Source organism: Nerophis lumbriciformis, linkage group LG04 (assembly GCF_033978685.3).
Source record: "Nerophis lumbriciformis linkage group LG04, RoL_Nlum_v2.1, whole genome shotgun sequence".
Classification (NCBI taxonomy): Eukaryota; Metazoa; Chordata; class Actinopteri; order Syngnathiformes; family Syngnathidae; genus Nerophis; species Nerophis lumbriciformis.
This window is the reverse complement of record NC_084551.2, coordinates 46,972,501-46,997,458: the sequence shown is the minus strand read 5'-3', so window position 1 is coordinate 46,997,458 and position 24,958 is coordinate 46,972,501. Positions and strand designations below refer to the sequence as shown.

Sequence of the window (24,958 nt, the reverse complement as noted above, 5' to 3'; positions counted from 1 at the left end):
TCTATGTACACAAACACTTTGTAAAAACAACAGTAACCATGAATTTTAGGATAAAAAACTGGTTGCTCTGTTGCCAGAATTTTACCGTGAAGAAACAGTGGTATGTTTTTCTCTTTACACTAATACGCCGTAAAAACAACAGCAACCATAAATTTTAAGATTAAAAAACTGGTCGCTCTGTCGTCAGAATTTTACCGTAAAAAAACAGTGGTATGTTTTTCTATTTACACTTACACATCGTAAAAACAACATCCATAGATTGTACGATAAATAAATGGTTGTTCTGTTGCCAGAATTTTTCCGGAAAAAAACAGTTGTACGTTTTTCTATTTACACTAACACATCATAAAACCAACTGTAACCATGAATTTTACGATAAAAAACTGTCCGCTTTGTCGCCAGAATTTTACCGTAAAAAAACAGTGGTATGTTTTTCTATTTACACTTACACATCGTAAAAACAACAACCATAGATTGTACGATGAATAAATGGTTGTTCTGTTGCCAGAATTTTACCGTAAAAAACAGTTTCAAGTTTTTCTATTTACACTAACACATCGTAAAACCAATTGTAACCATGAATTGTACGATTAAAAAACTGGCTGCTCTGTCGCCAGAATTTTACCGTAAAAAAACAGTGGTACGTTTTTCCATTTACACTAACACATCCTAAAACCAGCTGCAACCATGAATTTTCTGATTTAAAAAAAAGCTGGTTGCTCTGTCGCCAGAATTTTACCATAAAAAACAGTGGTACGTTTCTCTATTTACACTAACATAATAAAAACAACAGTAACCATGAATTTTATGATAAAAAATTGGCCGCTCTGTCGCCAGAATTTTACCGTAAAAAAACAGTGGTATGTTTTTCTATTTACACTAATACATCGTATAAACAACAGCAACCACACATTTTACGATAAAAAACTGCCAGAATTTTACAGTAAAAAAACAGTGGTAAGTTTTGCTATGTACACGAACACTTTGTAAAAACAACAGTAACCATGAATTTTAAGATGAAAAACTGGCCGCTATGTTGTCAGAATTTTACCGTAAAAAAACAGTGGTACGTTTTTCTATTTACACTAACACATTATAAAACCAACTGTAACCATGAATTTTACGATAAAAAACTGACCGCTCTGTCGCCAGAATTTTAGCGTAAAAAAAAGTGGTATGTTTTTCTATTTACACTTACACATCGTAAAAACAACAACCATAGATTGTACGATAGATAAATGGTTGTTCTGTTGCCAGAATTTTACTGTAAAAAACAGTGGTACTTTTCTCTATTTACACTAACACATCGTAAAACCAACTGTAACCATGAATTTTACGATAAAAAACTGGCCGCTCTGTTGCCAGAATTTTACCGTAAAAAAACAGTGGTACGTTTTTCTATTTACACTAACATATTATAAAACCAACTGTAACCATGCATTTTACGATAAAAAACTGGCCGCTCTGTCGCCAGAATTTTATCGTAAAAAAAACAGTGGTTTGTTTTTCTATTTAAACTTACACATTGTAAAAACAACAACCATAGATTGTACGATAAATAAATGGTTGTTCTGTTGCCAGAATTTTACCGTAAAAAACAGTGGTACTTTTCTCTATTTACACTACACATCGTAAAACCAACTGTAGCCATGAATTTTACGATAAAAAACTGGCCGCTCTGTCGCCAGAATTTTACCGTAAAAAAACAGTGGTACGTTTTTCTATTTTCACTAACACATCATAAAACCAACTGTAACCATGAATTTTACGATAAAAAACTGGCCTCTCTGTCGCCAACATTGTTCTATTTTGCACTAATACATCGTAAAAACAACAACAACCATAGATTTTACGTAAAAAAACCGTGGTAACATTTTTTGATTACAAGTAACATGCTGAAAAATCATCGTAAATTGTACGATAAAATTCCGGCGACTGAGCTGCCAGCCTACACAATTTTTTTTTTTACAGAGTACATAAAAATAATCGTCAAAAGAATAAACAATTGTGTCATAATATCATAAGATGAATCCTTATACATTTATTTTCTTAAATCATTACAGTTACAAGCGGCCATAATTGTGATGCGGCCCTCAGGGAAAACGAGTTTGACACCCCTGTTGTCAAAGAACCAAACAGTTCATGGCTGCAACCTTTTTGTGGCATTTTGGGGCTAAAGAAGAGAGCTTTGTCCTCCGTGCTCCAAATGCATATGTAATATTTTCCCATGTGCTGTAAATCAATCATATTTGCAGCCGATAAAGACATCTTTGTTAAAAAACTGTATGTCAGCTCAATGTTTGGCACAAGCTTCATTCCTCCTGAAAGGTCATTGAGTTTGTGTGTGTGTGTGTGTGTGTGTGTGTGTGTGTGTGTGTGTGTGTGTGTGTGTGTGTGTGTGTGTGTGTGTGTGTGTGTGTGTGTGTGCCAGTTTGTGCCACAGTGCACATGTTGTATGAACTCCAGGAACTTGAATCACTAAATGATAGCAGCAAAGGCCAGGCCTGCATCCTTTCTGGGAAAGTCCATCCATCCATCTTCTTCCGCTTATCCGAGGTCGGGTCGCGGGGGCAGCAGCCTAAGCAGGGAAGCCCAGACTTCCCTCTCCCCAGCCACTTCGTCCAGCTCTTCCTGTGGGACCCCGAGGCGTTCCCAGGCCAGCCGGGAGACATAGTCTTCCCAACGTGTCCTGGGTCTTCCCCGCGGCCTCCTACCGGTCGGACGTGCCCTAAACACCTCCCTAGGGAGGCGTTCGGGTGGCATCCTGACCAGATGCCCGAACCACCTCATCTGGCTCCTCTCGATGTGGAGGAGCAGCGGCTTTACTTTGAGCTCCCCCCGGATGGCAGAGCTTCTCACCCTATCTCTAAGGGAGAGCCCCGCCACCCGGCGGAGGAAACTCATTTCGGCCGCTTGTACCCGTGATCTTGTCCTTTCGGTCATAACCCAAAGCTCATGACCATAGGTGAGGATGGGAACGTAGATCGACCGGTAAATTGAGAGCTTTGCCTTCCGGCTCAGCTCCTTCTTCACCACAACAGATCGATACAGCGTCCGCATTACTGAAGACGCCGCACCGATCCGCCTGTCGATCTCACGATCCACTCTTCCCTCACTCGTGAACAAGACTCCGAGGTACTTGAACTCCTCCACTTGGGGCAAGATCTCCTCCCCAACCCGGAGATGGCACTCCACCTTTTTCCGGGCGAGAACCATGGACTCGGACTTGGAGGTGCTGATTCTCATCCCAGTCGCTTCACACTCGGCTGCGAACCGATCCAGTGAGAGCTGAAGATCCTGGCCAGATGAAGCCATCAGGACCACATCATCTGCAAAAAGCAGAGACCTAATCCTGCAGCCACCAAACCAGATCCCCTCAACACCTTGACTGCGCCTAGAAATTATGTCCATAAAAGTTATGAACAGAATCGGTGACAAAGGGCAGCCTTGGCGGAGTCCAACCCTCACTGGAAACGTGTCCGACTTACTGCCGGCAATGCGGACCAAGCTCTGGCACTGAGCATACAGGGAGCGGACTGCCACAATCAGACAGTCCGATACCCCATACTCTCCGAGCACTCCCCACAGGACTTCCCGAGGGACACGGTCGAATGCCTTCTCCAAGTCCACAAAACACATGTAGACTGGTTGGGCAAACTCCCATGCACCCTCAAGGACCCTGCCGAGAGTATAGAGCTGGTCCACAGTTCCAGGACCAGGACGAAAACCACACTGTTCCTCCTGAATCCGAGGTTCGACTATCCGGCGTAGCCTCCTCTCCAGTACACCTGAATAGACCTTACCGGGAAGGCTGAGGAGTGTGATCCCACGATAGTTAGAGCACACCCTCCGGTCTGCCAATCCAGAGGTACCGCCCCCGATGTCCACGCGATGCTGCAGAGTCTTGTCAACCAAGACAGCCCCACAGCATCCAGAGCCTTAAGGAACTCCGGGCGGATCTCATCTACCCCTGGGGCCTTGCCACCGAGGAGCTTTTTAACTACCTCAGCAACCTCAGCCCCAGAAATAGGAGAGCCCACCTCAGACTCCCCAGGCACTGCTTCCTCATAAGAAGACGTGTTGGTGGGATTGAGGAGGTCTTCGAAGTATTCCCTCCACCGATCCACAACATCCGCAGTCGAGGTCAGCAGAACACCATCCCCGCCATACACGGTGTTGATAGTGCACTGCTTCCCCTTCCTGAGGCGGCGGATGGTGGTCCAGAATTGCTTCGAAGCCGTCAGGAAGTCGTTTTCCATGGCTTCCCCGAACTCCTCCCATGTCCGAGTTTTTGCCTCTGCGACCGCTGAAGCCGCACACCGCTTGGCCTGTCGGTACCTGTCCGCTTACTTTCCCCTTCTGGGAAAGTAACCGTCAAAATACCCATACACCCTTAATAACCATACAGTACTGTTTTGTCCCACAGAAGACTTTCACGATGTTGTCTTTTTAAAAGCTCGTCAAAATTACTTTTTGTCCGTGTGGTCCCTCAGGGCCAATGTCTCCAGGTGGTCCAAACTCACCCTGCAACACACATAAAATGGCTTTATTCCACATAAAAATAGGATTGGATTTTTAGCATCAAGAGTGTGTTGTTGTTGTTGTCATTTTCTAAGACCAAAAAAATAACACTTGAATCTTCCAATTGTATAAAACATTTAATTGTGTTAAAAATAAAAGCTAATTAATTCAATTAGCTTTCTGTTCATTCAAAATAGTGAAAATGGACATATTTCAGACATATTTGCAAATGGTGACTAATCTTAATTATTATAAACTGTGAACTTTGATGTATGCGATTACAAATTTTAATAATTTGATTTGTTTTTGCTTGTAAAAAAAATACTTTGTCATTACATTACGTGAAATTACAACTTCGTTTTTTTAGTTCACATTTATTTTTAAATTTACACCTATCCTTATAAAATTACGACTTTATACTATGACTTTACTGTCGAGTAATTGTACATTTATAACCAAGAAATCATGACTTCTTTCTTGCACGTTACATTTTTCTCACCCTTTTTTGTTGAAAAGTTCAACTTTTTTGTATATAATATTTTGACTTTTTTTTTTCCGCATGAAAATGACAATTCCCCCGTAGTTATACATTTATAAACACGGTGTTATGACTTCTTTCTTGTACGTTCTCATAGAGTTACGTTATACTTGTAAAATTTTACCTTAACTATTAAATTTAAAAAGAATTATTTCATTACCTCAAGAAAATTTAATACAAGTTATACAAATTACAAAAACATCCTTATTATATTACAATTTCATTCTCATTAAAAAAATTGTATTTTACTATATCAAAATAAAGTAATACAATTATGTACAATAAAACGTTTTTCTCATTATATTACAACTTAAATCTTATGAAATACAAAATTGAAATACAACATTTTTTTAGTACATGACGAAAATGTCATAAAAAAGATTTTAAATAAAACGTTTTCCTCATGATATTATTATGTATTTTTTTTAAATGTATTATTACAATTATGATAACTATTTAAAAAAAATATATATTTTTTTGTATTTACAAATGTATTCTCACAATTCTATAACTTTTATTTGAATTTTATTTTTAATCCCGGAAACTAAATGACCTTTTTGAGGGCTTTAAAATACTCCAAAACCTAGCAAATTTTGCAGAAAAAAAATTGTTTACATGTTCATCATGACAGAGATGAGGTACATTTTGGTTTGCAGGTGACAATTTTTGTAAAAAAAAAAAAAAAAAACATTTCCATTTTTGTAAAGTTCGGAAGTGTGTCATGTTTAATGTTAATTTAATTCTCATAAAAACTTTTTTTTTTTACATTTTTAACAATTTTTGTATTTTACAATGTCAAGAAAATGTAATAAAAATATGTAAGATAAAACTTTTTTCTCATGATATTACAACGTAAATCTTATAAAATACAACAATTAAATAAACATTTTTTTTAGTACATGATGAAAATGTCATAAAAAGATTTTAAATAAAACGTTTTCCTCATGATATTGCTATGTAATTTTTTTAAATTTATTATTACAATTATGATAACTATTTAAAAAAAAAAAATTTTTTGTATTTACAAACTCATAACATTTTTGTAAAGTTTGGAAGTGTGTCATGTTTAATGTCTGCAGAAAATGTTGCGGGTCAATAATAACAATCCCCCCCAGGTGGCACTTTGGACACCCCTGTTCTCACACATGTGGCAAAAGAAAGGTGTAAAAAAGGTAGTCATGTAGCAGGTCAGATGAATAAAAATCACACAAGAGGTGGATTTAAATCAACATCCAGGTCTTTTGTCATGTCTGTGTGATCATGTTTTGTTTTAGTAATGTTCGGTTTAAATTTTGGACTTTTTGTGCACTTTTGTTTTGTTTTGTCACCATAGCAACCATTAGTTTCATCTGTCACGTCACGCACCTGTTTCACGTTCGGACTCACACACACCTGTCACCAATCATGCCACTGTTATTTAAGCCTACCTTTGTTCATCACTCGTTCTGCCTGTGTTGTTTTGATGTCACACCGGTTTATGTCTTGCTCTGTCCAAGTAAGTTTCCATGTCCATGCCATAGCTTCTGTTTAAGATTAGCCTCACTTGCGTTTTAGGCACGCTTGCCTCTTTTTTTGTTGTAGTTGTTGTTGTATTGTTTATGTTCGCGGTAGTGCGTGATTTATATTAATAAATCCTAGCCTACCTTCATGCTGTTGTCCGGAGCCGTCTATTTTGCATTGGAAGAACAACCCCGCAGCTAGCTGCGAACCCCACGTGACATCTTTCATGTTCCTCAGCTTCTCAGACCCAGCTCAAAAAGCAACACAATTTATTATTCCGACAACTAAGCGTCCAGGTCGCCGTGGTAATCCCGCCATACAAAGTGTGTTCCTGCAAAAGAAAAATATCCTGCAAGCCTGATTTCCCATCTTTGGACTCCGGATTAGCTGGAAGCCAATATTCACATTCCATTAGTGCAGAGGTGAACAAAGACGAGATTCCACCAGCAGTCGTCACAGTGGACAGTTTGATGTTCGCCTTTTGTATCGAAGGACGGTGGGGACGTAAAATAATGAAAAGAGGATGTAATTGTTACTAAACAATTTGCGCTTTTTGCTTTGTGATGCTTGACGACAGAGTTGTAAAACAAAGCTTTTTTTTTTGTTTTTGTTTTTTTGTGTGTGCAATGTTTCCTCTTTATTCTTATAAAATACCACATTGTTCCAATTTACCTTTATCCTCAAAATTACAAAAATATTTGCCAATAATTTTAATTATATTTAATTTAATAGTAATTAATTTAGTTTATTTATGTATTTTTTTTCTGGTGTTTTGATGACTTCATTCTTTTACAACTTTATACTTAAAATGTTACCTTAACTATTAATAATTATAATTGTATATATATATTATAATTATATTTTAGAATTATATAAAAAATGCTTTGTATTTTATTACCTCAAGAAAATGTTATACAAATTAGAAAAAAATCATTATATTACAACTTAATTCTCATAAAATCTTTTTTAAATTTACATTTTGAAATTTGTTTGTATTTTACTACATCAAGAAAATGTAAAAAAAAATATGTGAAAAACATTTTTTCTCATGCTATTACAACTTAAATCTTATAAAATACAAAATTTAAATAAAACATTTTTTTAGTACATGACCAAAATGTCATAAAAAATATTTTAAATAAAAAGTTTTCCTCATGATATAACTGTCTTTTTTTTTTTTTTTTATTACAATTATGATAACTATTTAACTATTTAACTATTTTTTTATTTACTAATGTATTCTCACAATTCTATAACTTTTATTTGAATTTTATTTTTAAGAAGTGTAAGAAAATGTAGTAAAAATATGTAAAATAAAAATTTTACGACTTAAGTCTCATAAAATACAAAATTTAAATTAAAACATTTTTTTTAGTAGATGACGACAATGTCATAAAAACAATTTCAAATAAAACGTTTTCCTCATAATATCACTATGTAATTTTTGTATTTATTATTACAATTATGATAACTAATTAAGATTTGGTTGCTGTTAAAATTTTGACTTTAGTGGTACTGTGGAATACGAGTTTGATTGGTTCTGTGAAAACTCCTATTGCGAAACAGCGCCACCCATTAAAACTCATGAAATGAATTTATTCCATGCTTGTTTATCTAAAACAGCACAATTTTACCACGTAACACCCTTTTTTAAAAGAAAAAACTACTTTTAGATAATAATTATGGCATGAAGTAATGTTATAATAATAATAAAGGCATTTCTACCTTGGAGAGCAGACTATCTCCTTCCAGCAGCGTCTCCGTGAAACACACCATCAGCAGCTTCTCCATATTTTCATGGATAAATGTCCGCCGTTTACTATAGATATTATCTTAACGTACTCGGCTGGCGTGATCGACTCATTCTGCTTCAGTGCTACCCTCCAACTGCGAGTGGACTACACGCTCGGTCATGTTTTTGAGAACAGATCTTAGGGGTTTAGTGGTTAGGAGGCCTGTAACCCAAATTATTGCTCGTAATCTAAAACATAAAAATTTGCCGAGAGACAGCTCGTATACCAAATAACTCGTAACCTGGGTCACTTGAACCACTGTACTTGTAAAATGAAAATGGAACTCGTAAAAATTATCGTAAAAGTATGTTATAATTACCCGTACGATTGTAATTAAAACTGATGACATGTAAAACTACAACATATCGACTTTATTCTCTTAATATTTTGACTTTACTCTTTATGACAACTTGCTCGTGAAAGTTGCGACTTCTTGCAAAATTACCGTTTTTCTTGTAATAATATGAGTGAGTTATTGTAAAATTGCGAAAATTTTTTGCATTGAATTCCGACTGGGAATGTAAAAAATACGCCCAAAAAAATCATCAAGGCTTTGTTTAGTTACAATTCCGACATCATTCTCATTATTCTGTTGGTTTCCTCTCGTATATTTTTTTTGTACACGCTGATCAAATTTGACTGAGGTTTCTACTTTACTTGGACTTACAACATTTTTACGATTTATGCTTTTGCTCATTGAATTGTAACTTCTTGTAAAAATCTGACTTTTGAATAATATGACCCAATTCCTAAGACTTCGTACTTGTTTAGCAAGAACTTAAACTTAAATATTTTTTCTCCCTGCTATAATTTTAAAATGTTTTTTTAAACTTTTTTTTTAGCAAGAACTTAAACTTAAATATTTTTTCCACCTGCTATAATTAAAAAAAAAAAATTATTTAAATTTTTTTTTTTTTTTTTTACATATTTTATCCACTAAAAGTTAACTGGCCAAGGTACCTGTTTTCCCTTTGGTCCTCGTAGTCCGGGTGGCCCCTCCAAACCCTAAAAGACGACACTTCATTAATTCGAAGCGTTAATTGAGAACTTTGAATTCAAATAGTCTTGTTAATGAAGCACATACGAGGTCACCTTTACCCCCAGGGGGGCCACAGTCTCCTCTCTCCCCCTAAAAGAAACATTTTTAAAAGCGGTGGATTTTAGAATACATCTTTCGGTAATATGAAGATGAGAGATTCTTACCTTGTTGCCCTTGTAGCCCTGGCGACCCTGCAAGACAGCCTTTCACAATAAGAGCCTCACCATCCCCACATAAACAATGCAAGATAGACCAGGTTACATTTTACCTCTGGACCCTCAACTCCTGGTCGGCCGTTCATGCCGGGCTCCCCCTTGAGTGAGGACACGGACCCAAAATCAGGTCTAAAAATTTCAAATTGTGTTTTGTTCTCATTTTGTCTCATCATTCCCTGTGACCTACCCTCCCTCCTTTGGGACCAGGCGGCCCTCGGTAACCCGGGTCGCCTTTTCTGCCCTGAAGTGAGGCATTTTTCAACATTGTTACTGAACGTTGATATTAATAAACTTCGATTTTTAGCCAGCAAAAACTCACGGTAACTCCTGGGGGGCCTCGTTCTCCTCTTTCACACAAACACACCTGAGCTTCCGGGCACTAAGGAGTCGAGGAGATGAGTCAGGGCCAGCATTCATGCTGTCGTGGAATTGAAATGCTAAATGAAATTGCAAACACGTACCTCTTCTAAAACAACTGTACCCTGGAAGCAAAACAAGAAAAACGCAAAAAAAAAATAAGTCAGTAGTTCAACCAAAATTGTCAATGCTCAAAGTCAAACCATCTCTATCATGTCAGCAGATCTCGTGAGACTTCAGCTCAATTACTTTTTAATAAATATAATTATTGAGTTACTTAAAAAAAATTAAATATTTAAAAAAAAAAAATATATATATATATATATATATATATATATATATGTATATGTATATGTATATATATGTATGTGTATATATATGTATGTATATATACAAACCCCGTTTCCATATGAGTTAGGAAATTGTTAGATGTAAATATAAACGGAATACAATGATTTGATTTCAATCCATATTTGTCAGGACTAGGACTATGGCTTGGTTTGTTCTCCCGAGGTGCAAGTGAATTGGACTGGTCATGGCGTGAAGGTAAATACATATTTAATAATAACACTCAAACGAACAAAAGGCGCGCTCAAGGCGGATGTACAAACTTGACTAATGAAAACAAAAGACTTGCACGGGGGCAAAAAACTATGAACAATTAAACAAAACACTAACTGTGGCATGAATCGAAACAAAACTTACTTGACATGGCATGAAGTGCGCAGAGGTACATAGAGTGTGACAGGGGTAAGAATGCGGGGATGTCGTCAGGACGAACAACAGAAAATGAAAAGCTTAAATAACACAGACATGATTAACGAAAACAGGTGCGTGACTCAAAAGGTGAAACAGGTGCGTGACGTGACAGGTGAAAACTAATGGTTGCTATGGTGACAAACAAGAGTGCACAATGAGTCCAAACGTGGAACAGGTGAAACTAATGGGTAATCATGCAAACAAGACAAGGGAGTGAAAAGCCAGAAACTAAACAAAACATGACTTAAAACAAAACTTGATTACACAGACATGACAGAGCCCCTCCCTTAAGGACAGATACCAGATGTCCAAGAAAAAACTTAACAAAAGTCATGGTAGGGCGGGAGGGGGACATGGCGGTGGGTCGCCAGCCCAAGTGGCCCCGAATCCACCGAGGCAAAGTCAAGTGGCGGCGGCGAGTGGAACGCTGCTGCAGCAAGCGAGGCGGGCGCCCAGGGATTGGCCACATTCGTGGCCGACTGGGAGGTGGGCGCACTTAGCGTGGCGGGCGACCAGGTAGCGGCCATATCCGTAGCCGACGAGGAGGTAGGCGCGTCGTCAACTTGGCAGGCGTGGCAGCTCGGCGTGACGCATCCAGCGGCGAAGCTCGGCGTGACGCGTCCAGCGGCGAAGCTCGGCGTGACGCGTCCAGCGGCGAAGCTCGGCGTGACGCGTCCAGCGGCGAAGCTCGGCGTGGTTCTTGGTCTTGGTGTGGGTCTTGGTCTTGGCATGGCGGGCCTTGGTCTTGGCATGGCGGGTCTTGGTCTAGGCATGGCGGGTCTTGGTCTTGGTCTTGGTGTGGGTCTTGGTCTTGGTCTTGGTGTGGGTCTTGGTCTTGGTCTTGGTGTGGGTCTTGGTCTTGGCATGGCGGGTCTTGGTCTTGGTCTTGGCGAGTCTTGGTCTTGGCATGGCGAGTCTTGGTCTTGGCATGGCGAGTCTTGGTCTTGGCATGGCGAGTCTTGGTCTTGGCATGGCGAGTCTTGGTCTTGGTCTTGGTCTTGGTGTGGGTCTTGGTGTCGTGGAGCTGCGACTGGCGGCACTTGGCGTCGTGGAGCTGCGACTGGCGGCACTTGGCGTCGTGGAGCTGCGACTGGCGGCACTTGGCGTCGTGGAGCTGCGACTGGCGGCACTTGGCGTCGTGGAGCTGCGACTGGCGGCACTTGGCGTCTTGGAGCTGCGACTGGCGGCACTTGGCGTCTTGGAGCTGCGACTGGCGGCACTTGGCGTCGTGGAGCTGCGACTGGCGGCACTTGGCGTCGTGGAGCTGCGACTGGCGGCACTTGGCGTCGTGGAGCTGCGACTGGCGGCACTTGGCGTCGTGGAGCTGCGACTGGCGGCACTTGGCGTCGTGGAGCTGCGACTGGCGGCACTTGGCGTCGTGGAGCTGCGACTGGCGGCACTTGGCGTCTTGGAGCTGCGACTGGCGGCACTCGCCTTTGGCGGCGCTTCCGTGGCTGGGATGACGCGCCAACGTCCCCGGGCCAAACTGAGCTGATCGGCACCAGTTTGCCGGTCGGACCCCACATGAGATCCTTGCGCTCCGTGGGGGAATAGCGGAGCGTCTCAGCTTCCATGGCGCGCAGGACCTCCCACGTTCCTTCGTCCAATCTTGTGGGAGAACTTCTTTGCTGACGACATCTGTCAGGACTAGGACTATGGCTTGGTTTGTTCTCCCGAGGTGCAAGTGAATTGGACTGGTCATGGCGTGAAGGTAAATACATATTTAATAATAACACTCAAACGAACAAAAGGCGCGCTCAAGGCGGATGTACAAACTTGACTAATGAAAACAAAAGACTTGCACGGGGGCAAAAAACTATGAACAATTAAACAAAACACTAACTGTGGCATGAATCGAAACAAAACTTAATTGACATGGCATGAAGTGCGCAGAGGTACATATGTACCTCTGCATTCTTACCCCTGTCACACTCTATATAGAGTGTGACAGGGGTAAGAATGCGGGGATGTCGCCAGGACGAACAACAGAAAATGAAAAGCTTAAATAACACAGACATGATTAACGAAAACAGGTGCGTGACTCAAAACGTGAAACAGGTGCGTGACGTGACAGATGAAAACTAATGGTTGCTATGGTGACAAACAAGAGTGCACAATGAGTCCAAACGTGGAACAGGTGAAACTAATGGGTAATCATGCAAACAAGACAAGGGAGTGAAAAGCCAGAAACTAAACAAAACATGACTTAAAACAAAACTTGATTACACAGACATGACAATATTCAATTGAATGCACTACAAAGACAACATATTTGATGTTCAAACTCATAAACTTTTTTTTTTTTTTTTTGCAAATAATAATTAACTTAGAATTTCATGGCTGCAACATGTGCCAAAGTAGTTGGGAAAGGGCATGTTCACCACTGTGTTACATGGCCTTTCCTTTTAACAACACTCAGTAAACGTTTGGGAACTGAGGAGACACATTTTTTAAGCTTCTTAGGTGGAATTCTTTCCCATTCTTGCTTGATGTACAGCTTAAGTTGTTCAACAGTCCGGGGGTCTCCATTGTGGTATTTTAGGCTTCATGTGCCACATGATTTCAATGGGAGACAGGTCTGGACTACAGGCAGGCCAGTCTAATACCCGCACTCTTTTACTATGAAGCCACGTCGGTGTAACACGTGGCTTGGCATTGTCTTGCTGAAATAAGCAGGGGCGTCCATGGTAACGTTGCCTGGATGGCAACATATGTTGCTCCAAAACCTGTATGTACCTTTCAGCATTAATGGCGCATTCACAGATGTGTAAGTTCCCCATGTCTTGGGCACTAATACACCCCCATACCATCACAGATGCTGGCTTTTCAACTTTGCGCCTAAAACAATCCGGATGGTTCTTTTCCTCTTTGGTCCGGAGGACACGACGTCCACAGTTTCCAAAAACAATTTGAAATGTGGACCACAGAACACTTTTCCACTTTGTATCAGTCCATCTTAGATGAGCTCAGGCCCAGCGAAGCCGACGGCGTTTCTGGATGTTGTTGATAAACGGTTTTCGCCTTGCATAGGAGAGTTTTAACTTGCACTTACAGATGTAGCGACCAACTGTAGTTACTGACAGTGGGTTTCTGAAGTGTTTCTGAGCCCATGTGGTGATATCCTTTACATACTGATGTCGCTTGTTGATGCAGTACAGCCTGAGGGATCGAAGGTCACAGGCTTAGCTGCTTACGTGCAGTGATTTCTCCAGATTCTCTGAACCCTTTGATGATATTACGGCCCGTAGATGGTGAAATCCCTGAATTCCTTGCAATAGCTGCTTGAGAAAGTTTTTTCTTCAACTGTTCAACAATTTGCTCACGCATTTGTTGACAAAGTGGTGACCCTCGCCCCATCCTTGTTTGTGAATGACTGAGCATTTCATGGAATCTACTTTTATACCCAATCATGGGACCCACCTGTTCCCAATTTGCCTGTTCACCTGTGGGATGTTCCAAATAAGTGTTTGATGAGCATTCCTCAACTTTATCAGGATTTATTGCCACCTTTCCCAACTTCTTTGTTACGTGTTGCTGGCATCAAATTCTAAAGTTAATGATTATTTGCAAAAAAAAAAAAATGTTTATCAGTTTGAACATCAAATATGTTGTCTTTGTAGCATATTCAACTGAATATGGGTTGAAAATGATTTGCAAATCATTGTATTCCGTTTATATTTACATCTAACACAATTTCCCAACTCATATGGAAACGGGTTTGTATATATATATATATATATATATATATATATGTATGTATGGCATATGCAGTTAAATGACGTTTCATGAAAGCAGAGCGTGTGCTTTTTAAAAGGCGGTGCCTGTTGCGAGGTAACGTGTCTACGTCAGCGAGAGAGATAGACAGAGTAGCATTACCTCAGCTGCGGTAGTTAGTTAGCTCTTACAGGACGGCAGCTATGTTGAACTTCTTTTTTTCTAGTGTTACCTCTGGTTAATAAATAAATTGAATTGACGGCTGTCTTGTGTCCTTTTCCACAACCGGGGTATTGTATAATTAAAAGCTTGTCACTTCAACTGTTGATTTGTTGTTCGTTATTCCCACGTAGAAGTACTAGTGGTAGTGTGTAGGAGTGTGTGTTGTTTGCTGTGTGATGTTTCCTCCTTCCGTTTAATATCAATTTCATTTTTGTGTGGCGCTGGTTGTTGCTTTCATTCGTAAAAAGATACTTCCTGCATTGAACTTGCTGTGCTTCTGACGCGGTCTTGTTGACATGAAACCACATCAAAAGTAACGCGTCACGTTACATCAAATCTATCGGTAACGGCGTCAAATTAATTAATTAGATTACTTGTTACGAGTAAAACAACATTATTCCGTTATTATATTCCAGTCATTATTTATCAATAAAAAATTGGAGGTTTATATTCTAAGGTAGGGGCCGTATCGGAATTATGGCTGCCCTCAGAGGGCCGCTTCTAACAGTGAATATATACAGTATAAAAGTGTATAATAGTCTCACATGGCCACTATTTTTTTATTATGTTTTACAGATTGACTGATAACCTACTTTGAAATCCTAAATCAAGAAGACAAGCAGTTATTTAAGTATTTATTTTCAGTTCAAATGTTGTGAAAGGGCACTTTAAATGATGTGGCGGGCCAATTTCAATGGTGTGGCAGGCCACCTTAAATGATGTGGCGGCCCACAATAAATAGCGTAGTATGACAATAAAGATTAAATAGCGTGGTACGACATGTTAAATGGCGTGCTGGGTCACTTTAAATGGCATGCTGGGCCATATTTAAATGGTGTGGCGGGCCACGAAAAATGTTGTCGTGGTCCACATTAAATATCATGGTGTGCCACATTAAATGGTGTGGTGGTCCACGTTAAATGGCGTGGTATGCCACAATAAATGACATGCTGGGCCAAGATGAATGGCGTGGCGGGCCACAATAAATGTTGTAGTGATGCACATTAAATAGCGTGGTATGACTTGTTAAATGGCGTGCTAGGTCACTTTAAATGGCATGCTGGGCGAAATTAAATGGTGTGGCGGGCCACGAAAAATGTTGTAGTGGTCCACGTTAAATAGGGTGGTGTGCCACAATAAATGTTGTGGTGGTCCACGTTAGATGGCGTGGCGGGTCACTTTAAATGGCGTGGTATGCCAATAAATTGCATAGTATGCCACTAACTGTATTGGCGGGCCACAATTAATGGCTTGCTGGGCCAAGTTAAATTGTGTGGTGGGCCACGAAAATGGTGTGGTGGGCCAAGATAAATGGCGTGGTGTGCCACATGAAATGGCTTGGCGGGCTATATCAAATGGCATGGTGGACCACGTTAAATGGTGTGGTATGCCGTATTAAAATGTGTGGCGGGCCACAATAAATGGTGTGGTGGGCCAAATTAAATGGTGTGGCGGGCGACAATAAATGGTATGGTATGACATGTGAAATGGCGTGGTGGGCATCATGAATTAGCATGGTATGCCACATTAAATGGCGTGAGGGCCACAATAAATGACGTGTTGTGCCACTTTAAATTGTGTGGCATTCCATGTTAAATGGCATGGCGGACCGTGATGAATGGTGTGGTGGACCATATGAAATGGCGTGGTATGCCACATTAAATGGCGCGGCGGGCCATGATAAATGGTGTGTTGCGCCACGTTAAATGGCTTGGTAGGCCACCTTATTGTCGTGAACCACAATAAATGGCGCGGTATGCCACGTTAAGTGGTGTGGCGGGCCACAATAAATAGCATGCTGGGCCAAGATGAATGGCGTGGCGGGCCACGATAAATGTTGTAGTGGTGCACACTAAATAGCGTGGTATGACATGTTAAATGGCGTGCTGGGCCAATTTAAATGGTGTGGCGGGCCACGAAAAATGTTGTAGTGGTCCACGTTAAATAGTGTGGTGTGCCACATTAAATGGTGTGGTGGTCCACGTTATATGGCGTGACGGGTCACTTTAAATGGCGTGGTATGCCAATAAATTGCATAGTATGCCACTAACTGTATTGGCGGGCCACAATAAATGGCTTGCTGGGCCAAATTAAATGGTGTGGTGGGCCAGGAAAATAGTGTGGCGGGTCACTTTAAATGGCGTGGTATGCCAATAAATTGTATAGTATGCCACTAACTGTTTTGGCGGGCCACAATAAATGGCTTGCTGGGCCAAGTTAAATTGTGTGGTGGGCCACGAAAATGGTGTGGTGGGCCAAAATAAATGGCGTGGTGTGCCACATGAAATGGCTTGGCGGGCTATATCAAATGGCGTGGTGGACCACGTTAAATGGTGTGTTGGGCCAAATTAAATGGTGTTGCGGGCCACGTTAAATGGTATGGTATGACATGAAATGGCATGGTGGCATCATGAATTAGCATGGTATGCCACAATAAATGGTGTGAGGGCCACAATAAATGACGTGTTGTGCCATTTCAAATTGCGTGGCATGCCATATTAAATGGCATGGCGGACCGTGATGAATGGTGTGGTGGACCATATGAAATGGCGTGGTATGCCACAATAAATGGCGCGTCGGGCTAGGATAAATGGTGTGGTGGGGCAAATTAAATGGTGTGGCGGGCCACATTAAATGGTATGGTATGACATATGAAATGGCGTGGTGGGCATCATGAATTAGCATGGTACGCCACGTTAAATGGTGTGAGGGCCACAATAAATGATGTGTTGTGCCACATTAAATTGCGTGGCGTGCCCCACTAAATAGCATGCTGGGCCAAAATGAATGGTGTGGCGGGCCACAATTAATGTTGTAGTGGTGCACACTAAATAGCGTGGTATGACATGTTAAATGGTGTGGCGGGCCACAAAAATGTTGTAGTGGTCCACGTTAAATAGCGTGGTGTGCCACATTAAAAGGTGTGGTGGTCCACGTTAGATGGCGTGGCGGGTCATTTTAAATGGCGTGGTATGCCAATAAATTGCATAGTATGCCACTAACTGTATTGGCGGGCCACGATAAATGGCTTGCTGGGCCACTTTTAATTGTGTAGTGGGCCACGAAAATGGTGTGGCGGGTCACTTTAAATGGCGTGGTATGCCAATAAATTGCATAGTATGGTATGCCACGTGGCGTGCTATGTTAAATGGCTTGGTAGGCCACATTAATTGTCGTGGACCAAAATAAATGGCGTGGTATGCCACGTTAAATGGTGTGGCGGGCCACAATAAATAGCATGCTTGGCCAAGATGAATGGCGTGGCGGACCACAATAAATGTTGTAGTGGTGCACACTAAATAGCATGGTATGACATGTTAAATGGCGTGCTGGGCCAATTTAAATGGTGTGGCGGGCCACGAAAAATCTTGTCGTGGTCCACATTAAATAGTGTGGTGTGCCACAATAAATGGTGTGGTGGTGCTTGTTAGATGGCGTGGCGGGTCACTTTAAATGGCGTGGTATGCCAATAAATTGCATAGTATGCCCCTAACTGTATTGACGGGCCACAATTAATGGCTTGCTGGGCCAAGTTAAATCGTGTGGTGAGCCACTTGAAATGGCTTGGCGGGCTATATCAAATGGCATGGTGGACCACGTTAAATGGTGTGGTATGCCGTGTTAAATTGTGCGACGGGCCACAATAAATGGTGTGGTGGGCCACATTAAATGGTGTGAGGGCCACACTAAATGACATGTTGTGCCACTTTAAATTGTGTAGCATGCCATGTTAAATGGCATGGCGGACTGTGATGAATGGTGTGGTGGACCATATGAAATGGCGTGGTATGCCACATTAATGGTGTGGCGGGCCACAATAAATGGCATGCTTGGCCAAGATGAATGGCGTGGCGAGCCACAATAAATGGCATGCTTGGCCAAGATGAATGGTGTGGCGGGCCACAATAAATGTTGTAGTGGTGCACATTGAATAGCATGGTGTGCCACAATAAATGGTGTGGTGGTCTACGTTAGATGGCGTGGCGGGTCACTTTAAATGGCGTGGTATGCCAATAAATTGCATAGTATGCCACTAACTGTATTAGCGGGCCACAATAAATGGCTTGCTGGGCCACATTAAATTGGGTGGTGGGCCACAAAAATGGTGTGGTGGGCCAAAATAAATGGCGTGGTGTGCCGTATTAAATTGTGTGGCGGGCCACAATAAATGGCGTGGTGGGCCTCATTAAATGGTATGGTATGACATATGAAATGGCGTGGTATGACACGTTAAATGGCGTGGCGGGCTAGGATAAGTGGTGTGTTGCGCCACATTAAATGGCTTGGGAGGCGACATTAAATGGCGTGGACCACAATAAATAAATAAATGGTATTCCATGTTAAATTGTGTGGTGGTCCACATTAAATGGCGTGCTATGCCACTTTAAATAACGTGGTATGCCGCGATAAATGGTGTGGCGGGCCAGATCTGGACCGTGGCCCTTGAGTTTTACACCTGTGCTCTAAAGTGAATATTAGAGTCAGCTAGCTCGTTAACTTGCCATGTGGGAGTATTGATGACGCGTTAGTGTCATGTGTGGCCACTAGAGGGCGGTGCTCACCATCTCTTTGAGCAGTTTCTGCTCCAGTTGAGGATCCAGAAGACTCTGAACAAACTGCTGAGCGGGCGCGCTGGCGATGGCCCGCAGTTTGGCGCCGTTCTGATTCTGCTTGGCGATGTCTGACAAACCCACGGCGAAGATCTTGATCCCGTGACTCTTGGCCTCTGCTGCGGCCGCAATCACGTCCGGGTTCCGCGGGTGGTCCACCCCGTCGGTCATCAGCACGGCAACCCTGACGCTGTCGGCCGGCGTCTCGTGCACCAGCAGCTGCGTGGCGTTGGCGATGGCGTAGGTGGTGTAGGTGCCGTGTCCGATGTAGTTCATAACGCTGACCGGGCCGTGGAAGGAGTCCAGGTTTTTCCAGGCCGAGAAACTGTGCTCCACCGACACGGTGCTGCTGTACTGGAGGGCGGCCATTCGCACGTTCAGCGTCCATCCGGCCACCTGCAGCATGGACAGGCGAGTGCTGAAGCTCAACACGAATCCCTTCTGCTTCTCAAACAGGAAGATCTTGGCACTCTCCGAGCTGTCGAGGATGAAGACCACCTCCAGGGAGCAGGTGGAAGCTGCCAGACAGGAAGGGGAGAGAATCTGAGGAAAGCATGCAGACCCAAGAACTGTAAAAAGTTCGACACTTTTTCATACGATCAGATCACACCCTGCAGGTGGCAGTAATGCGGTTTCAAACGGCTTGCTTATTTCACCACAGCGCCATCTGATGGACTTGGAGGGTCACTAACCCCAGTTGATCCGAATGCAAGTGGACTGTAACAGCCAAAAATCTTCGAGACCAGTGGTCCTCAAACTTTTTCCACCGAGTACCACCTCAGAACAAACTTGTCTCTCCAAGTACCACCATAATGACAAACATTCAAATACAGTAGCGCAGTAGGTCTAAGTATTCATTAAATTAATTCATTAACCTACTCAGTGGCCTAGTGGTTAGAGCAGGGGTGTCAAACTCAAATACAGAGTGGGACAAAATGTAAAACTGAACAAAGCCGCGGGCCAAGGTTGAACAAATTAACCTATTAATAGGGACCCAAACAAGTTTTGCATTGAATATTGAACAAGCAAGGCTTATATAACTTTATAGTGACATGCAAAATCGAGATTCAAATAATAATAATAATAATAATTAAAAAATATCAATGTCATATCAAATACAATTTAAATAAAAATTGAATGCCTCTTTTCTATTTGCAGCCTTCTGAGGTAAATATCAACATTAACTTTTTCCACAGGCTAATAAATTTGAAAATAAAATAACAATGAATAAACCAACCATTCAGGACTTTAAACTGCTCAGTTTGCAACACACGGCTCTAATCTGATGTGCCCAAGCCAGATACCTGGCATCTTTTCTTAGATGCTAGTTCATTAATGTCGGGGCTCAGGCTTTGAGCTGAGGCAACCTTCATTATCCAACGAAGGTGTTCATCAGTCATTATATCTCGTAGTCCACCCGGACCACAGTCTTAGGGGCGTGCCTTAAAAGGCACTGCCTTTAAAGTCCTCTATGAGCTGTCGTGACGTCCGCTTTTCATCCATTCTAACAACGTGCCGGCCCAGTCACAAGATATGTACGGCTTCTGTACGCACACACGCGTGAATGCAACGCATACTTGATCAACAGCGATACAGGTTACACTGGGGGTGGCCGTATACACAACTTTAACACTGTTAGAAATATACGCCACACTGTAAATCCACACCAAACAAGAATGACAGACACATTTCGGGAGAACATCCGCCACAACAGAACAAATACCCAGAACCCCTTGGAGCACTAACTCTTCCGGGACGCTACAGAATACACTCCCCGCTACCACCAAACCCCCTGCCCTCCCACACACATCTTGTAGCGTCCCGGAAGCCGCACATATTATGTGACTGGGCCAGCACTCGTTGGACTGGATGAAAAGCGGACGTGACGATTTCCGGGAGGGGCACTGAAATTTGGGAGTCTCCCGGGAGGTTTGGCAAGTATTAGAATTAGCGGTGAATGCGGTATTACCGCGGCACCGCCGCTGTATATAATCGGCGGGCCAGCTCTAGTGTTAATTTGATATCGCCTCAAGGGCCCGCGGGCCAAATTTTGACACCCATGGGTTAGAGTGTCCGCCCTGTGATCGGTAGGTCGTGAGTTCAAACCCCGGCCAAGTCATACCAAAGACTATAAAAATGGTACCCATTACCTCCCTGTTTGGCACTCAGCATCAAGGGTTGGAATTGGGGGTTAAATCACCAAAAGGATTCCCGGGCGCGGCACCGCTGCTGCCCACTGCTCCCCTCACAAGGGGATGGGTCAAATGCAGAGGACAAATTTCACCACACCTAGTGTGTGTGTGACAATCATTGGTTCTTTAACTTAACTTAACTTAAAACAAGGCAGAGGATTTATTTAACAAGTATTTTGAATATTTTCGGCCACTGTAACATTGCACAATTTGAACAGTAACACTGGGTTTGAATTTAGGAAAATAAAACACTGTTTGCACATTTGCGGCCCGAAGCTAATTTTTAAGACATTTAAATAAAAAATGTTTTTATATATATATATATATATATATGTATTTACAAATTGGAATAAAAGAGGAAAAAGGTGTAATGTAATGTAGTGCAAGATTACTGTAACTAAGAACACAAAGCTGTCATGCAAGCTTTTTTTTTTATGTAAAAGTGGCGTTGCTCAAAAAATAATAAAACTTATAAGTGACGGATATATCTGTAGTTTATCTAGAGATTTAAGCATTGAAAGTAAAAATAATATACAAACCCCGTTTCCATATAAGTTGGGAAATTGTGTTAGATGTAAATATAAACGGAATACAATGATTTGCAAATCATTTTCAACCCATATTCAGTTGAATATGCTACAAAGACAACATATTTGATGTTCAAACTGATAAACTTTTTTTTTTTTGCAAAGAATCATTAACTTTAGAATTTGATGCCAGCAACACGTGACAAAGAAGTTGGGAAAGGTGGCAATAAATACTGATAAAGTTGAGGAATGCTCATCAAACACTTATTTGGAACATCCCACAGGTGAACAGGCAAATTGGGAACAGGTGGGTGCCATAATTGTGTACAAAAATAGATTCCATGAAATGCTCAGTCATTCACAAACAAAGATGGGGCGAGGGTCACCACTTTGTCAACAAATGCGTGAGCAAATTGTTGAACAGTTTAAGAAAAACCTTTCACAACCAGCTATTGCAAGGAATTTAGGGATTTCACCATCTACGGTCCGTAATATCATCAAAGGGTTCAGAGAATCTGGAGAAATCACTGCACGTAAGCAGCTGAGCCTGTGACTTTCTATCCCTCAGGCTGTACTGCATCAACAAGCGACATCAGTGTGTAAAGGATATCACCACATGGGCTCAGGAACACTTCAGAAACCCACTGTCAGTAACTACAGCTGGTCGCTACATCTGTAAGTACAAGTTAGAACTCTCCTATGCAAGGCGAAAACCGTTTATCAACAACACCCAGAAACGCCGTCGGCTTCGCTGGGCCTGAGCTCATCTACGATGGACTGATACATTCACACCAGGTGCTGGTCGGACGGGCCATGGGCGCAAACTCGCAGCCTCACTTCCTCAGTCTACCCAAGGGCAGCTGTGGCTACAAGTGTAGCTTACCACCACCAGGTGTGAATGAATGATGGGTTCCCACTTCTCTGTGAGCGCTTTGAGTATCCAAAAATAGAAAAGCGCAATATAAAATCTAGAGATGTCCGATAATATCGGCCTGCTGATAAATGCTTTAAAATGTAATATCGGAAATTATCGGTATCGTTTTTTTATTATCGGTATCGTTTTTTTTTGTTTGTTTGTTTGTTTTTTAAAATTAAATCAACATAAAAAACACAAGATACACTTACAATTAGTGCACCAACCCAAAAAACCTCCCTCCCCCATTTACACTCATTCACACAAAAGGGTTGTTTCTTTCTGTTATTAATATTCTGGTTCCTACATTATATATCAATATATATCAATACAGTCTGTAAGGGATACAGTCCGTAAGCACACATGATTGTGCGTGCTGCTGGTCCACTAATAGTACTAACCTTTAACAGTTAATTTTACTCATTTTCATTAATTACTAGTTTCTATGTAACTCTTTTTATATTGTTTTACTTTCTTTTTTATTCAAGAAAATGTTTTTAATTTATTTATCTTATTTATTTTTTTATTTATTTTTTTAAAGTACCTTATCTTCACTATACTTGGTTGTCCAAATTAGGCATAATGATGTGTTAATTCCACGACTGTATATATCGGTTGATATCGGTATCGGTAATTAAAGAGTTGGACAATATCGGAATATCGGATATCGGCAAAAAGCCATTATCGGACATCCCTAATAAAATCTAATAATTCAATAAATGTACCCACTTGGCATCCATTGCAGCCTATACACATACACTTCAATCCAAGCTAGGTAGAGAGGTACTCATTTGGTGTTTAACTAATTTTTGCTTTGGTGTAGAAGTGTGCTGACCTTAGGATGTAAAGTCTCCCATACAGCCAAATAGGGTTTTAAAATATTCAGAACCGCTCTCAGTAGGACACCGTGCAGCTGTACGCCACTGAAAATACCCCAATTAAAGGCCTACTAAAATGCGATTATCTTATTTAAACGGGTATAGCAGGTCCATTCTATGTGTCATACTTGATCATTTCGCGATATTGCCATATTTTTGCTGAAAGGATTTAGTAGAGAACATCGACGATAAAGTTCTCAACTTTTGGTCGCTGATAAAAAAGCCTTGCCTGTACCGGAAGTAGCAGACGATATGCGCGTGACGTCACAGGTTGTGGAGCTCCTCACATCTGCACATTGTTTACAATCATGGCCACCAGCAGCGAGAGCAATTCGGACCGAGAAAGCGACGATTTCCCCATTAATTTGAGCGAGGATGAAAGATTTGTGGATGAGGAAAGTGAGAGTGAAGGACTAGAGGGCAGTGGGAGCGATTCAGATAGGGAAGATGCTGTGAGAGGCGGGTGGGACCTGATATTCATCCCGCATAACAAACACCTCCCCCCTCCCGTCCATATAACCCGCCAATACAACTCAAACACCTGCACAACACACTCAATCCCACAGCCCAAAGTACCGTTCACCTCCCCAAAGTTCATACAGCACATATATTTCCCCAAAGTCCCCAAAGTTACGTACGTGACATGCACATAGCGGCACACACGTACGGGCAAGTGATCAAATGTTTGGAAGCCGCAGCTGCATGCGTACTCACGGTACCGCGTCTGCGTATCCAACTCAAAGTCCTCCTGGTAAGAGTCTCTGTTGTCCCAGTTCTCCACAGGCCAATGGTAAAGCTTGAATGTCATCTTCCGGGAATGTAAACAATGAAACACCGGCTGTGTTATCCGGCACAACAGTCAGGGGGTGCATTCTACGGCGGGGGTGCGTTATCCGGCACAATACACCGCTTCCCACCTACAGCTTTCTTCTTTGCTGTCTCCATTGTTCATTGAACAAATTGCAAAAGATTCACCAACACAGATGTCCAGAATTTTGCGATGAAAACAGACGACTTAATAGCTGGCCACCATGCTGTCCCAAAATGTCCTCTACAATCCGTGACGTCACGCGCAGGCGTCATCATACCGAGACGTATTCAGCAGGATATTTTGCGCGAAATTTAAAATTGCACTTTAGTAAGCTAACCCGGCCGTATTAGCATGTGTTGCAATGTTAAG

At 41.8% G+C, this 24,958-nt stretch overlaps 1 protein-coding gene across 1 annotated transcript in view; it reads right to left on the bottom strand.

Annotated features, from left to right (window-relative positions):
* Positions 1-24,958, bottom strand: part of col28a1b (collagen, type XXVIII, alpha 1b) — a 66,970-nt gene that overhangs the window by 39,866 nt on the left and 2,146 nt on the right. Inside the window, exons 3-11 of the mRNA XM_061956306.2 lie at positions 19,221-19,786; positions 10,068-10,088; positions 9,926-9,985; positions 9,794-9,847; positions 9,660-9,704; positions 9,556-9,582; positions 9,437-9,481; positions 9,313-9,357; positions 4,471-4,524 (exon numbers count right to left, since the gene is read on the bottom strand). Of these exons, the coding sequence (XP_061812290.1) occupies positions 4,471-4,524; positions 9,313-9,357; positions 9,437-9,481; positions 9,556-9,582; positions 9,660-9,704; positions 9,794-9,847; positions 9,926-9,985; positions 10,068-10,088; positions 19,221-19,786 (917 nt within the window). The remainder of the gene's footprint in view (positions 1-4,470; positions 4,525-9,312; positions 9,358-9,436; positions 9,482-9,555; positions 9,583-9,659; positions 9,705-9,793; positions 9,848-9,925; positions 9,986-10,067; positions 10,089-19,220; positions 19,787-24,958) is intronic.